At 42.7% G+C, this 16343-nt stretch overlaps 1 protein-coding gene across 5 annotated transcripts in view; it reads right to left on the bottom strand.

Moving 5' to 3' along the window:
• Positions 646–16343, bottom strand: part of ZNF521 (zinc finger protein 521) — a 313735-nt gene continuing 298037 nt past the window's right edge. For 4 of the 5 annotated variants that reach the window (XM_018039577.1, XM_018039579.1, XM_018039578.1 and 1 more), the window contains one exon: positions 646–1460. In XM_018039577.1, coding sequence (XP_017895066.1) covers positions 1431–1460 — 30 coding nt within the window. In that variant the 3' untranslated portion in view covers positions 646–1430. The remainder of the gene's footprint in view (positions 1461–16343) is intronic. The other variant, XM_018039576.1, reaches the window with a different exon arrangement.

Raw genomic sequence — 16343 nt, 5'->3', positions numbered from 1 at the left:
AAAGCCTCTGAAATTCGAGAGCACCTCCTCATTCACCATTTTGTGGCAAGCTGTGGCGTGGTGTCAGCGGTCTTGTGGAGACACCCCGTGCCTGTATGGAGGCTGATGACCAATCCGTGTCACTTCTCTGGGCTAGGGGACAGAGGCCTGGAGGTGGGTGGTGTGCAGAAGGCCACACCGAGAGTCCACATTCTGGGCCAGCGCGACGCTTACAGGCTCCCGGCTCCCTGCTCTGTGCTTTGTCTTCTGAATGAACAAAGCTGCTTCTTAAGTACACATAAGCCAAACTGCCTCTCAAATTGCAGCCATCTACTTTGAGTTCAGATTTGCACAGCATGACATGAATTGGGCTGCAAATTATGCAGAAAACAGCCATCACATCCATCTGTGATGTCAAAATCCTCCAGTACAATGTGACCTAGTAGGATCTGTGTGAGGAGTAAGTACTTTAGGTCTGATGCCTTCTCTATGCCATGTGATGAATCTCCTCCTAGGTGCTTTTGGCCTAGTGTGGAAAGGTTAAATATGATTGAGGTTGTGCCTGGGATATTCTCAAGAGCAGAACTCATTTCCAGGGGTGCAATTAGATTTTTTTTTTTTAATGGCAAAGTAACTAGAAAAAGAAAACACACACATACACTCATACCTAATGGTAAACTGAATTTATTTCCTCTTGGAAAACAATTCCAGTAATCTCCAGGTTCAGACCGCAGAGTAAACATTAATAACAGTAACATACAGGTTAGTTCAACTGATTCAAGAATTTGGCTGTGTGAAATCATTAAGGAAAACCTTGAACACTCAAAGCTTCAAAATGTATCCAGGAAAAAAAATTTCTTTGACAGTCTACATAACAACTATTGCATATATAGTGATGCTACCTGTCACATTGCAAGGCTTACAAATATATATACGGGCCTTACCCAGCTGTGGGGTTCTGTGAGAACATCTCTTCATGGTTTTTTGCAAGAATCTTCAGCAATAAAAAATAGTCTCGGGTTTAACCGTTGATATACCAAAAAAGAGAAATTCTAGGCTTAAGTGTTAGGAAAAGGAAGTCCAAATATAGTCTCACGTGTAACTGGGTTGTTTTAATCTGTCTTCCTTGAAAATACTTTCTCTTAAGCCATTTTACTCACATTCTTTTTTTTTAAATCTTGCCTGAATAGGGCCCAAGTCCACTTGTCTTTATAAGACCATTTTAGTATCAGACGACATAATACATGTGAGACACTTTATATACAGGGGGTCTATCCGGTGCTCAAAAGTTCAAACACATGAACATCCAACAGTTTTGATAATACAAGTTTTATGGTACAATACAATGTTTCTGAATAATATACATTAACAATGAAAGTTTCGTGCAAAGAGTAAAACATGTTCCCTTTTTGTGCCACAAAAGTCATTCTCCTTGAGAGACGGTGCTTGCACTAACTGCTGTGTTGGGTCATCGTATGGTTCTGTAATGAGAAAGAAAACGGGGGAGGGGGGAGAGAAGAACCTTAAGTGATCATATTTTCATCAAACCAAGTATCTATAAATGCTCGTTGATTTACAATGCCCTGAAAACTGTTTCTGGGTCCAGAAGAATGGGGGTTCGGGGTTGGGGGGCCTGGCTTCTCCCCACCCGCAGTGAGAGCCAGGAGGGAGGGGTGGGGCGGGGCCAGGGGGTCTTCCCTTTCTCTGACTCTGCTTCACTCCCCAGAAGACGCCCCCTCACCTTCCACCATCTCTTCTTATCAGCATACACCTCTTTTCAAACACCAGGGTAACACTATTTTAACAGTTAGATTTATCTGTGCATTATTTCCATTGATTACAGATGCTTTTGTTCTACTCATGCTTAGAAGGTGAACATCTTAACAACAGAGGCCCTGTCCATCCCTAAATACAGATTTTATGGAAAAGAGCTGCCCGGCCGACACCTGACAAACGGGGCAGGAAACATCTCTAGCTCTTCTCTTGGGGGTGGGCACAGGGTTGGGTCCCCACCTGGTGCAGAAGCAGATCACAGCAGCCTGAAAGCAGCCCCCCCTCCGGTCCCCAGTAGGTGCAGTCTTTGTTGTACTTTGGTGGTGTCCCCTCCATCCACACAGCACGTCCCCTTCCTGAGTCAACATCCTGGTTCCAAACTGTGAGCGGGAAACTGGGCTTTCGGGCAGCTTATAACCACAAGCCAGGTCCAGAAGGTGAACACTGGGTGGGCGGGCTCTGGACCTGGGCCTGTGGCCTGCATGGGGGATGCTCACAGACCCAAAGGACATTCATTCACAGCAAACACCTGGAGATGACCCCACCTGTGCCTTCCCTGAGCAGTGTTTTCCCACCTCTCACCATCGGCCCCCTCCCCCCATCCCTTCTGATCGGAATCTGGAGATCTGTCCCCAAGTACGACCACTTCCATGCTCATCCCATCTAAGACCGCTTCCCCTGTCTCTGACTGCTATATCATATGCAGCTGAGGTCTTGTCTTCTGGTTCTCTGCAGTTCTGGCTCTCTCTCTGTGTCCGTAATCCTGGTCTTCATCCACTTATTCATTCCTTCACAAGCAGCTCTTGAACACTTGCACACCACCAGCCACAGGCCCCAGCATTGCAGCACTTGGCGAAGAGGATCCGGCCAAATGAATGGCCAGCTAGGCAAGGGCCACTGGAAGGAGAAGGATGGTCCAAGCCTTCACATCTTCAGAGTGCTCACAGAGTGCTCAAGAAAGTCACATAGGCACATAACGAAAAAGCCACCTGGTGGGAATATATTAGAAATGACCACAGGACTATCACGTACACCTAACCTGGCCTGGCCTTTGGGGAAGGCTTTGTGGTGGACCTGGCTTAGGACATTTCAGTTGAGGCTGGAAACACGAAGAGGCATTTGGGACGCAGGGTGGGTGCTCCAGGCCAAAGACCCTTGTGGGTAAAGGCAACGAAGCAAGAATACACAAAGTAGGTTTGTGGACCTACAGCTCATTCACATTGGCTGGAATCTTCTTGAGTGTCCAGAACCAAGAGTGTGGATGAGAAATGAAGGTAGAGAGAAGTTTGGGGCCAGATTCTGAAGAGCCTTCTGTACCTGGCTAAGGAGTTCAGACTTGGTCTTGTGGGTAAGGAGGAGCTATGGAAAATTTTCAGCAGAGGGCTTTGTCTTTGAGATCTTTCTTAGCTTTTCATTTCCCCAGAAAACTAGCCAAACACCTGCCCAGTGACTAAAGGGTGAAAGACCAGAGGCTTGGCTGCTTTGAGTTGCCCAGCTGGGGCTTACAGCACCAGTGAGGGAGAAAGGGGTGTTGTGAAGATGACCCAGGTCTTCTGTTCCCTATTTCAAACTAAGTCCATTTTATAAGAAAATGGGCAACAAATAATGAGAACTTTATTTCACTCACCTTTATTTAAAACATACCATTTTTATTAATTTAGTGAAAGATGAGCTGGATTTTTTTTATTCTTCTTTTAACAATATTAGCCTAAATGTCCATACAGGAGCAGGCCAGTTTTATGCCAACTCTTTTTTTTCCTTTGGATTGATTCTAAATGAATATTTGTGCAAATTATTTTTCTCCAATAGGTAGACATAAAGGGTATTAAAAAAATTTCTGTAAGATTGGGCTTGACTCTGAGATAGCAAAATGTCTGAGAAAATTTAGACAATGCATTTTGAATGTTTTTATTGTTTATAACTCCTTTGATCATAATTACATTGATACTTAAGGGGATAGTAATGTTTCTTAGTCTTACCAGTATTTTGATGACCCTTTATGTCCGCCTATTGGAGAAAAATAATTTGCAGAAGTATTTATTTAGAATCAATACAAAGGAAAAAAGTGAAAATGAAGTGGTAATCGCTTAGTCATGTGTGACTCTTTGCAACTCCATGGACTATATAGCCTTCCAGGCTCCTCGTTCCATCAAATTGTCCTGGCAAGAACACTAGCCATTCCCTTCTCCAGGGGATCTTCCTGACCTGGGGATCAAACCTGGTTCTCCTGTATCATAGGCAGAACTCCATGGACAGAGGAGTCTGGCAGGTTACCATCCATGGCATCACTTTCATTTTTTTCCCCTTTGTATTGATTCTAAATAAATAGTTCTTCAAATTATTTTTCTCCAAAAGTAGACATAAAGGATAATCAAAAAACTGATGAGACTAAAAACATTGCTATCCCTTTAAATATCAACAAAATTATGATCAAAGAGGTTATAAACAATGAAAACATTCAATTACTCAAGATGATCTGTCTAAACATTCTCATACATCTTGATATCTCACAGTCAAGACTGATCTTACAGAAAGTTTTAATTTAAAAAATTAAGAAAATAAGCACAAGAAGCTGAGACAATAGCTATCTAAATGGTAGAACTTTGACAGGAGGGGTCCCAGGGCTCAATCCCTGGTCAGGGAAGTAGATCCCTCATGCTGCAATGAGTGATTCCACATACCACAACTAAGACTCGGTGCAGCCAAATAACTAAAAAAACGTTAAAAAATGGAGTGCTTACTCCAGACATTCCACATTCAATTGAATTTTGGAGGTTAACGAAAGAAGCTATATTACAGTCTCTCCAGTGCTCTTCTATCTATACTGAGAAACTGGAAAACAGAAACCTAACACAAACTGGCCACAATAGTCGGCAACAGTTGTTTCTTGGACGCTTTCATCCTAAACCAAAGCTATACACGTCTCTTCAGAGGTGCAAAGAAATGAACAACTACATATGAATCACTTATTGCAACAGATTGAAGTTGCTACTATAAAGGATTTATGCTTTGCATATTAAGAGAGAGGAACATAAATCATCGGCGAGAAGGACAAGGGTAGGGCTTGTGAAATGCAAGCTTCAACAAAAATAAGGAGCTGCAATATAAATAACGTCTAAATGGGAAATCTGGCATGAAATATGGTGACGGCAGAAAGTTCTCTCGTGCAGAGATACCTGCATACCACTGAGGTCACTCATTGTCAGTCTTTCTCTTTTTTCTTCCAAACTGGCTGAAAGGGAGAACAGGGTTCCCCACCCCCACCCTCATCCCTCGGCACGGCATTTGCCACTGTCAGTGATTTCCAAGGTGAGAAATGGGTGTGTGTGTGTGTGTGTGTGTGTGTGTGTGTGTGTGTGGGTGTGGGTGTGTGGGTGTTTGTATGTGTGTGTGTGTGGATGTGGGTGTGTGGGTGTTTGTGTTCAGTCGTGTCTGACTCTTTGCAACCCCATGGACTGTAGCCCACCAGGCTCCTCTGTCCATGGAATTTCCCAGGCAAGAATACTGGAATGGGTTGCCATGTCCTTCTCCAGGGAATCTTTCCAACCCAGGGATAGAAACCGGGTCTCTTAGGTCTCCTGCATTGGCAGGCATATTCTTTACCAGTGCACCACCTGGGAAGCCTGGAAATGTGGCATATCTGCATGGAAAACGAAACAAAAAACTCAGGTGATTCTGATCCAGTCCTCAAGGGTTTGTCTTCACCACCTTGGAGGATCCTTGAAGTATGACTTCCCCTCTCCCATACAGTACTTTGAGTCACTAAAAATATGAATGACCTGATTTCATTTTCTGGAGGAAGGAATGGGTATCTGAGCTGCACAGGTTACTGGGCTGGCAATTAGGGGTTGGAGAGAAAGACAGCATGTTCATCTCCAGACTTCACCGAAGATCCACCCATAAGAGAAACAAGAAATTGCTTCTTGGGAGCCCTCTGCCTAATTGGGTGTGTTTTTAAAATCACAGACAACATTTTTCAGAAAGGGAGACAAGAAGTGAGTGGGAAAGATGAAACACAGACCAGAGAAGTGCTAAGCCCAAGGAGAGGGCAGGTGCCTGGTGCTTGGTGCTCCTCACCAGGCCAGCCACACCACAGAGCCCGCCGTGAACTCCCACAGCAAGAACAGGGACGGGGACAAGCAGAGCAGAGAAAATGCTGCCAGGCCATCCTTGAGTCGCCTTCTCTTGTAAGAGTTTTCTGCTCTTTAGGTCTGGAGGAAACCACCACACTAGAACAAAGCAGTGGGTAATCTCACCAATTTCACACAGCAATTCACAGTCCCCAAAGTACTTTAATGCAATGACAGGTTATGAGAAAAAATATCTGTTCCAATGAAGGGAAAGTGTTTTACATAATCGAGGAGAGCATCAGTGCAGCATCGACGCCGGTGGGGAGGGGTGATGACAGAAAAGGAAGTAGGAAGAGAAGAAAAGTTCTGTAATCCCACAGAGAGCCATATTCTACTCTGCAAAAAGCCATCTCTTGGAGACCCCATGTCTAAGTAACTGAAAATTGCAAACCATTAATCCCAGTTATGAACAGTTGTTTTACACGAGAGGGGTTTGTGTTAAAAAAAATTAAATTCACAACACACCTTAAAGCTTTAAAGACAATCCATCTACGTATGATACCTTAATAGCCAGGTTTAAAACAAAAAGAACACCAAAAAACCCCACTCTCTTTACTGTAAACGGCCCCATTTGGAAGGAGTTTGTTCTTTTTCTCCTCTAAAACCTGAAATTAAACTTAGAAAGCTAAAAAACAGATGAGGACCTTAAAAATTCCCTTCTAGCACTATGAATTTCTTTTTAAAATATGAGATGCCTTTCATTTTACAAGACTGGAATTCTCATTTTGGGCTTGGCACGCTAACACATGATTAATTCAGCCTCTCTCTTTCTGAGAGCTGACCACATTTACTGGTCAAACGGTTTAATCCTATTTAAAATGCAATCCAAGCAAAATATTTTTAAATAAAAATAAAAACCCACGATCCCCTGTAACTATTCACCTTGGCCAAACTATCCCATTTGCCCGCGATCTTGATGTGAATTTGAATATCTGCACCTATAACAATGATGAAGTTAAGCTCCAGAGGAAAACCAGGGGCCATCTACCTTCCCAGGGTGGAAAAATTAAGTCCCCACCCCAAAAGCGGTGCTCATGGATCACCCTCGCTTAGCCAATATTTTGGCAGAGACGATGTCTCGTAGTCTGTGCTTTGTAGCCTTCTGTTGGCATCAACAAAATATTAAGTAGCAATAGTCATAAAAATAAAAACTATGTCTGAATGGAAGTTTTGTGAGATCTGTTGAGTCAAAGATGTTAATCATTTTTACTGTGACTTGTCTATTTATAGCCCTTTGTCTCAAATTCTGACAAGCTTTTAAAACTAAGAAAAAGAGCCATTTTAAAAAGGAATGAAAAAAAAAAAGAAAAAAGAAAACAGGCTTTCCACTAATTCACCATGCCATTAGAATCCCGAATTTAAACTGGAGGTGTATTCAATTTAAATGAGATGTTTTCCAACCAGGGGAAATAGGAGGCAATTGTGGCTTTGCAACAATGCAAGGCGGGAAGAAATAAAAGAAATAGAAAGATTAAATGTAGCTGTTTCTTTCAACAGATGGTGACAGCACCGAGGCAGCATGTTGTTTTTTCTTTAGTTGAAGAACGCAAACATCCGTAATCAATCATTGCTGATTAACTAATTATATTACCCTTCCTTTTATCACCAGGATTGGACCTTTATCTGTAAACACTATCATGGTCTGTATGCTCTTATTTTTCTAGAAGCATATCCCAGTACACAGACACAGTCGTGCAGTTACAGGCTGCAAACAGAATTCTACATTATTATCCACCTTTAAGCACTACTGCTTTATTTTTTATTTTTTTTTAAACAAAAGCAATTGGTTTCCAACAGGCTGGATAATAAGTCTTTTGACCTGCATTCTTCTTTGACCCATTAAGGTCACCCCTGTGCTCGGGCATATAGCTGACTTCGGAAATGCCTGCGAGTCCTACATTTCATCTCCTGCCCACTCAAAATAAAGCTTTCTTTAAATGTGTCTGCTCGGGTCCCTGAAGGCCAAAGAAGCCTCCCTGTAGTGGGCGATGGAGGGACAGAAGCCTCTGCCTTTATTAATGAATGCAGACCATTATGAGTCTGGCTGGCTCCTTCCCTGTTCCCAGAAGCATATACTGTACGTGACTTAAAATGCTAGAATATTGACACAAAGCGAGCTGGGCACCCCTAAGGAAAATTACTCCTTGGATATAATGTAGGCTCGTAACAGCTATTAGAGTACAAAATAAAACCCTCCGGGATCAAACTGACATATACCGCATTCTACCTAGTCCTCAAACATTAGAAGAAATTCTTTGTGAAGGCACTCTCAAGGACAGCATTAAACTGACTTTTGTAGCAATCTGCAACAGCTTTTTGGCTCAGAGCTTTTAGTACTAAATCTCTGGTTTGAATCAATATAAGTACTATATCTTCTACATTAATCAATACATTTGGTTCGATACATGTTCTATTAAATTATACTTTCTAATCAAGATTTTTACATTTCCACCCTCTCTCTTTTTTCCATTCCCAACTTTGTTTGCTAGTAAAACAGTTTTAAGAGTGTCACCAAACCAGCTCATGGAGAGAAGATGTTGGGCGATCTCCCCTCACTGGTTAGAGAAAAAATACAATAGCGAAGGGCAGCCTTTAAACATCTTGATAAGGTTAGCGGGATTTGTGAAGGCGATAAATTAACATTTTCAAAGTCCACACAATTACAAAAAGGACTCACAGTTTTAAAATGATTAGAAGTGAATGACTTCAGCTCTGTAAGTACCATTAGAATGTTCTAAAGAATCACCCAAATCATCCACAATACCAATTAGACTCCGTTTCACCATCCTAAGGTTTCTCTTGTCCACAATTACATTCCTTTTAAGCTGGGGAAATCTGAGGTAATTGTGTTTTCATGGTCCCTACCTGGTAAAGATCACGAACCTATACATGGGTTTGTGCATTTTGGTGAGATACATTTTGGTGGCTCAGTGGTAAAGAATTTGCCTGCCAGGGCAGGAGATGCTGGTTTGATTCCTGGGTTGGGAAGATCCCCTAGAGAAGGAAACAGCAACCCATTCCAGTACTCTTGCCTGAGAAATCCCATGGACAGAGGAGCCTGGCAGGCTACAGTCCATGGGGTTGCAAAGAGTCGGACACAACTTAGCAAATAAACAATAACAACAATGTACTTTTAATGAATATTCTTTAAAAGACAAATATATAATGTTTCCCAAAGTAAAAACTATATTCATAAAATGGATTTTCATGACTGGGGGTGGCTGACTCACAGTTTTCACTTTGCTAGAATTTACTAAAATGAAGTCTGCTCTTGTATTTTGATAAACAGCAATGGAGTTTCCCAAACTGTCTGTCAGGATAATGCTTTGCCTCTCTCTCTTTAATGCCATGAATGTTACATTTACGATCATGTTTGCACTGACAGAATCTCCCTCTTTATTTTTTCATATGGTAATGTCATCACCATGAACTTAGAGAGACACTGATGGATTTTCTTTTGACATTTAACAGTTCGCATGGGCTTGGCCTGACATTGCAAAGCATTTTCTGGGTGACACTAAGCTATATTAAAGCAAAAGGTGAAATGGCATCATCAGAAGTGATCAGAAAAATACACGATAGTAAAGACAGAAAAGGACTATTAGGTTATTGAATTTGTCCCCTTGATGAACAAAATTTGTTCTACGAAGTTTATACTCTGGGCTAGTTTTTAATGGTCTTAGCAATGAAATTTCCATCACACCTCCCAGAGGAAACAATTTCACATTCTAATAAACCTCACTAAAGGACATTTTTCTTTTTTTTTTTTTTTTTTGTATTTTTTCTTTGGACATTCATGCTAAAAAAGTCTAGAAAAGGTCGGCCTGAGATAACTCTGAAGCAGGTGGACATTGGCATGTTTATGAGTTTATGTTCAGAAGCCTTCTTGATTATGTATTTGCAGTAGAAAGTTCTTCTGTCGCATCCAAAGAAACCCAAAAGACAATTCAGTAAGCAGTTTCTTAGGCATTATGCAAAAATTGGTCATTCAGTTGCTTTGTTCTAGAGGGAGAGTCCTACAAATTAAATGGAAGGCCAGGGACATCAGGTTTCCCAACCTTAGCAGTAGTGGCTTGTTGGGAGGGACAAGTCTTTGCTCCTCTGCATTCTAGGATGTTAGCAGCATCCCTGGCTTTCATCAACAACGTGCCAGTGGCACCTTTCCAGTCATGATAGCCAAAAACGTTTTCCCTGGTGCTTTAAATGGTAAAGAATCTGCCTGCACTGCAGGAGACCCAGGTTTGATTCCTGGGTCTGGAAGATCCCCTGCAGAAGGGAATGGCTACTCACTCCAGTCTTCTTGCCTAGAGAATTCCATGGACAGAGTCTGGTGGGCTACAGTCCATGGGGTCGCAAAGATTCAGAAACCTCTAGACCTTGCCATATCCCCTGGAGGAAAAAATCACCCGCAGCTGAGGACCACTGCCTGCAGTGCTTTGAAAACACACTGAACTTGCCATGCCTGCTTGAGGACACAAGCTGGTCTTCAGTCTCAGTGGCATCTGTTCCCCATCAAATTTAAAAGAAAAAAGAAGAGCAGCAAAGAGACACATATATACCATATGGAACTATACTGCATGGCATTTAAAAAATATGCTCAGGGATTTCCCTGGTGGACCAGTGGTTAAGAATCTGCCTTCCAATGCTGGATGTATGGGTTTGATCCTTGGTTAGGGAACTAAGAGACCACACGCCAGGGAGCAACTTGTGGAGCCCTACACACCGCAAGCAGAGTGAAGCCTGGACATTGCAGTGAAGATAACGCATGCCACAATTAAGACCCGACACAGCCATACAATCAACGCTGAATATTCACTGGAAGGACTGATGCTGAAGCTGAGGCTCCAGTACTTGGGCCACCTGATGCGAAAAGCTGACTCACCGGAAAAGATCTTGATGCTGGGAAAGATGGATGGCAGGAAGAGAAGGGGACGACAGAAGATGAGATGATTGGCTAGCATCACAGACTGAATGGACCTGAGTTTGAGCAAAGTCTGGGAGATAGTGAAGGACAGGGAAGCCTGGTGTGCTGTAGTTCATGGGGTCACAAACAGTTGGACATGACTTAGTGACTGAATGACAACAACAAAATAAAACAAAAATATGGTAGAGAAATGGTGAAAATGATTGAAATATATAATAAGTGGCATTGCTTGTATGAATAATAATTTCTCCAAAAAGATCCACTCATTCAGCAATTTACTAAGACTTTCCATGTACCGTCAGTGAACAAAGGTGGAACAAGTGACTCTTAATCAATGCTGTTTTAGAAATATTAACAATATAATAAAGTATAAAAGGAGCAAAACATTAAGCTGTGGAAATTAATATTTAAGGTCTGGAAACAACTCCCTACTCTGAACAACTGCAGAGCCGCCATCCCTCATTTGCTGGTCGAGATTCAACAGCAGGAGTCAGTGATGTAAGTGATGTCTCAGAGAACTAAAGAAATGGTTTCTAGCAGCATCTGTTCCGACATCCCATTTCATAAATGATGAAATCAAGTCCCAGAGACTTGAAGCCAACTTTCAAGGTCTTATAGCTACTCCATGGCTGAACTGGCTTCTGCGAAGAAGCAACTGGTGAGTGGTACCAGTTGCTATGTTCTAATCCCTGGGCTGGGCTGACTATGGAGCCCAGACAGATGCTCACCATTAGGGCACTCACCAGGGACAGGAGGACTGGGTACAATGGATCATAGAGAAAGGGCACCTCACCTCCTGAGCTTAGTTCTTGGACAAGTCATGCTTGCCTGGTGCTAGAGTGATGATGAGGAAGAGGAGGTTAGAAGACAGAGACAGGCCCCAGGGGGAAGGTAAACAGGAGCCAGGCTGAGAATCATGGAGTTGGGGGTGACTGATCCCTGGGGGGCTGGAGATCCATCCGGCTGGGCAGGCAGATGGAGGTCCCTTCAAACAGAGCTTATTTTCACGATGTGTGCTGGGAAAGCCAATGGTGGTGAACAACATCTCAAGAATACCTACCTAAAGTAGCCTGAAGAGTTAAAGTGTTAGTTGCTCAGTTGTGTCCAACTCTCTGCGACCCCAAGAACTTTAGTCTGCAGGGTTCCTCTGTCCATGGGATTGCCCAGGCAAGAATACTGGAGTGGGTTGCCATTTCCTTCTCCAGGGGATCTTCCTGACCCAGGGGTCAAAACCAAGTCTCCCACATTATGAGCAGATTCTTTACCATCTAAGCCACCAAGGAGGCCAAAGTAGTCTAGCCTGAGTCGTCAAAAGCCTAAGTAAAGTTGCATTTTTAAAAGAATGTCATGACCACATTGCTAATATAGAACAATGTCTAGTATTTTGACAAGTAAATATTTCAGAGAAATAAAACAAGCCACTGTGGTCCACCAGCTTCAAAGAGAGACAAATGCTGCTGACAGGTCATACATGCCCAATGTTAACTTGGTAACATTTTTGTTTCTCATTTCTCACTTAAAAATGGTAGTGAGATTTCAGTGGCTAGCTGACTCCTATCTGTTTTGCATATAAGACAAGCTTGAAAGTTTGCTTTTTGAAAGAACTGATAGGGACCTAGCTACTACAATGAGGGGAAAAAAAAAAAAAAAATAAGGGGCCGAATTGGAAGAAAAGGCTAAAAAGAGCAAAGGGCAACTGGGAGATACATTAAAAGTACAAAGTTTATTTTTAAAAGAGAACAATGGGTTGAGCGACCTGTTTACATGCATGGAGCCAACAGAAAATTTAAATCCAACTGTAGAAAGCCAGCAAAAATGAGAGTCCAGAGCTTAAAGATTCTGCTCAGATTCTAGAACTGCAGGATCCTAGTGTATTGTGAGACAGAAGGCTTTGATAGGCAATACAGTCTAATAAGATATTCAGGGATTAAGTCAGTGCTTCACAGACAGATGTGTCCATGTGCCAGTTGTTGCTAAGCTTTAATTTTTTCCCCCTGTAATGTTTAATTTATCACACTGGCGCTTTCTAAACTAGAACATCTGTAAACAAGGTTAAGAATGACCTCCTTCCAATTTTACATCCGTGAACAGTGCCCCTTCTTCGTGCTCTAATTTTAGATACCTTAAAGATAAATAAATCTGTGGAAGGAAGGAAAAAGAAGGCTTGGCTGACACTGAAATTTGTTCATCTTGCGCGAATACAAATTTCTTCTCTGCCTGGCTTCTGGGTGCACAACTGACTCAGGATGCTCAAGTTACATTCACTGCACCCCCACCCCACTCCACCAGCCCCCCACCGAGTCAAACACAATTAAACAAATTTCTCTTAAATACTCAACAGTCTCCTGTAGTAATTAGCAGCAAAGAATGGGAGCTTAAATTGATAATTGCTCAGCAATGTCCTCTCGCAAATGTTACATATTTCCTGCTCCTCCCTTTTCTCTTAGATTTTGAATCACAGAAGTTTTCTGGTAAAGCATTCAGTTAGTGAAATGACCCACCATCACACTGCTTGGCCCAAGATCTTGCAGTCAGGTTGGGCTGTTTGACTGTCAGCGGCAAGTTTCCACCCTCATTGCTTATTTCACTCCTGTTTTTGAAATCTATTGAAAGCTATGTACCTGGAAGCTGTTGGAAGAGGGCATTGATTTAAAAACTGACTGGCAGGCTTAGGATTTAAACTCTGGTCCACCAGACGCAAAAGGTCATCTGATTAGAATGGGAGAAGCACAAGGCATAGTAATTTATATTCAAAGGGTAACCTTTGTAGGAAGGAGGAGGAAGCAAGACCTCTTCCTGCTTTTCCGCTTGATATGGACAAGGATTCCCTTCAACCAATTCCCAATAATTATGAAAAATAGTGTCTTGAACTTGGACAAAAAGCGAACGAAATGCCACTTCCTTGTGTTATTTCTTATTATTAAAAACACTGCCACGCTGTCTAGGAGGTAAACTCACAGTGAGAGTAAGTCAACATGTTATAAATCATGAAGAATAACCATCTTTCCTCATCATAAGCCACCAAATACTTGTCTCCTAGGGCATCTGCTGTCAGAAATACACATACAGAAAATAGAACTAGGAGAGGACAGTGTCCTGATTTCTGTGTGTGTGTGTGTGTGTGTGTGTGTGTGTGTGTGTGTGTGTGTGTAGCTCAGTTGTGTCCAACTCTGCAACCCCATGGACTGTAGCCTGCCAGGCTCCCTTGTCCACGGAATTCTCCAGGCAAGAATACTGGAGTGGGTTGCCATGCCCTCCTCCAAGGGATCTTCCTGACCCACGGATTGAACCCAGGTCTCTTGCATTGCAGGCATATTCTTTACAGTCTGAGCCACCAAGGAAGTCCAGTAATTTCCACAATTGAGCTTCAGAAGAATAAGTGTGTGTGCATATGTGCCCATGCACACACCCATGCCTCCACTGGATGTTGGCATGAGCGTGTGCCATGGAGCCGGGAGTTACATGCGTGACTGGGTTCTACAGGTGAAACTCCTCACGTTTGCCTTTGATCTTTGGGTCCCCGAAGGCTCATATTCCAGCGTGGAGAATGCAATTAGAAGGAGCCCCAAGTAGGCTTTGTTTTAAATTCTAAGAAAAGCCTTTCAAAATACAAATATTTTACAAGCCCAATTCTATTTGGCTATCTCTCAGTTTAAATTTCAGAGAAGGCAATGGCACCCCACTCCAGTACTCTTGCCTGGAAGATCCCATGGATGGAGGAGCCTGGTGGGCTGCAGTCCATGGGGTCGCTAAGAGTCAGACACAACTGAGCGACTTCACTTTCACTTTCATGCATTGGAGAAGGAAATGGCAGCCCACTCCAGTCTTCTTGCCTGGAGAATCCCAGAGACGGGAGAGCTTGGTGGGCTGCCGTCTATGGGGCTGCACAGAGTTGGACACGACTGAAGCGACTTAGCAGCAGCAGCAGTTTAAATTAAAAAAAAAAAAAATCCTCCTTTGAAGAATGGAGAAATAATTCTGCATTCAAGTTTCGTGGGTTTTTTTTTTTTTTTTAATCTTACATATTCCCTTTCCTTTCCCCTTTCCCTAAATGTTTTTGCGTACTGGAGAAAGTTTCAAATCCCCTGACTCCTCCTCCTCTGAAATCATCCCTGTTTATTAGCCAGTGCACCCAGGCAGGGAGAGAGGAAATCAGGAACTCTAAGTGCATCTCTCATCCTACATGGAACTTTGTGGTCTTAGATATCCGTGGATTCCCTTTTGCCCCTCATCTCTTTTTGTTCCAGAATCTTTCAGGTCTTCAAATGGCAGAACTATACTCCACCCCCACTCTCTGTCCAAAAGAGCCTCTATTTGCTTCATAAACCCACAGATTACACTCCCATTCTCTTCCCATTTCCTGGGCATCTTTTCTGACACTGCTTCTTGGTCTCTATGGAACAGTTTCCTCACTCCTCACGGTGCACATAGCTTCTAGAAAGACAGCCCCTTAATTCCCCCACACAAAGATGTGCTGTAGCTATGGTGAGAGTAATCTATAACCCTCATATCCTTATATAATTTGCTACTCCACATTCATTTTACTTCATTACAATGAAGCAATATAATTTAAAAAATAACTCCTTAAAGTGAAATATTTAACATGATCCTGGAAGGAAGGCAGCTTCCGCTATCAGTGGGCCAGGCTGCAGGCATAGTGCACACTTGTGCAAATTCAAAGGTGAGGTGTAAACAAGCTCGTGCACCAAGGCTCCCATGCAGAAAGGACCGGGCGGCGGGAGGCCTCATTCTAATCAGTCCTCAAAGGAACCTGCCACACAGAAGTGGCACTTATTCTAATTTAAAGCCCTCATGCTTGGTTCAGTGTTGCAAAATTTATAAAAGAATAACTTCATTAAACCGCCTCGCACTTCAAACACAAATGCAAACCAGCCACAACATAGAGGGAGCTGGACAAGAGGAAGAGAAATATTCCCAGAGTTGTTAGCTATTCAAATCCTGTCTGCATTTGGGCGCTTCTCTTTCTGAGGATGCGTTTGCCCTGGAATGTTCCTCCACCAGGAATTTCTGCCCCCGGGGTCCTTTACTTCTATCCTGAGGGCCCGTAAGTCTGCTTAATAACACTTAAAATCACCCAAAGTGCTTGGCAAGGCACACCCCTTGCAGAAATACATCTGGCAGTACCTAAATGAATGCTATTCACTGCTCCTTTCCTGGTCTGCAGAAAAGATTGATTCTCAACCTGCCATGATTACAGTTCCCATTTACTTGGGAATATATTTCCGACTAACCTAAGTTGTTGAAAAACTAATGCCCAAACATTTTTTCCCCCTTACCCTCGATCCTCCAGAAAGCCAGTAGTAATAACGGATAAATGAAAACATTTTGATGAACTCATGCACAGCCACGGAGAACAGTTATTGTCACATCCTAAAACATACACTTGTATGGAAAATTCTTTTTCTCCCCTGAATCAAAGAAATGCTGCAGAAAATAACTTCAGGCTAGATTCCTAAGCTACAATGAATGCACTTTGTGTCAGAACACACACCATTTCGTGCTGAACTGTCAGCATC

The sequence above is a fragment of the Capra hircus genome, chromosome 24, assembly GCF_001704415.2.
Source record: "Capra hircus breed San Clemente chromosome 24, ASM170441v1, whole genome shotgun sequence".
Lineage (NCBI taxonomy): Eukaryota > Metazoa > Chordata > Mammalia > Artiodactyla > Bovidae > Capra > Capra hircus.
The sequence above is the reverse complement of the archived record's forward strand: the minus strand, read 5'-3'. Positions and strand labels throughout refer to the sequence as shown.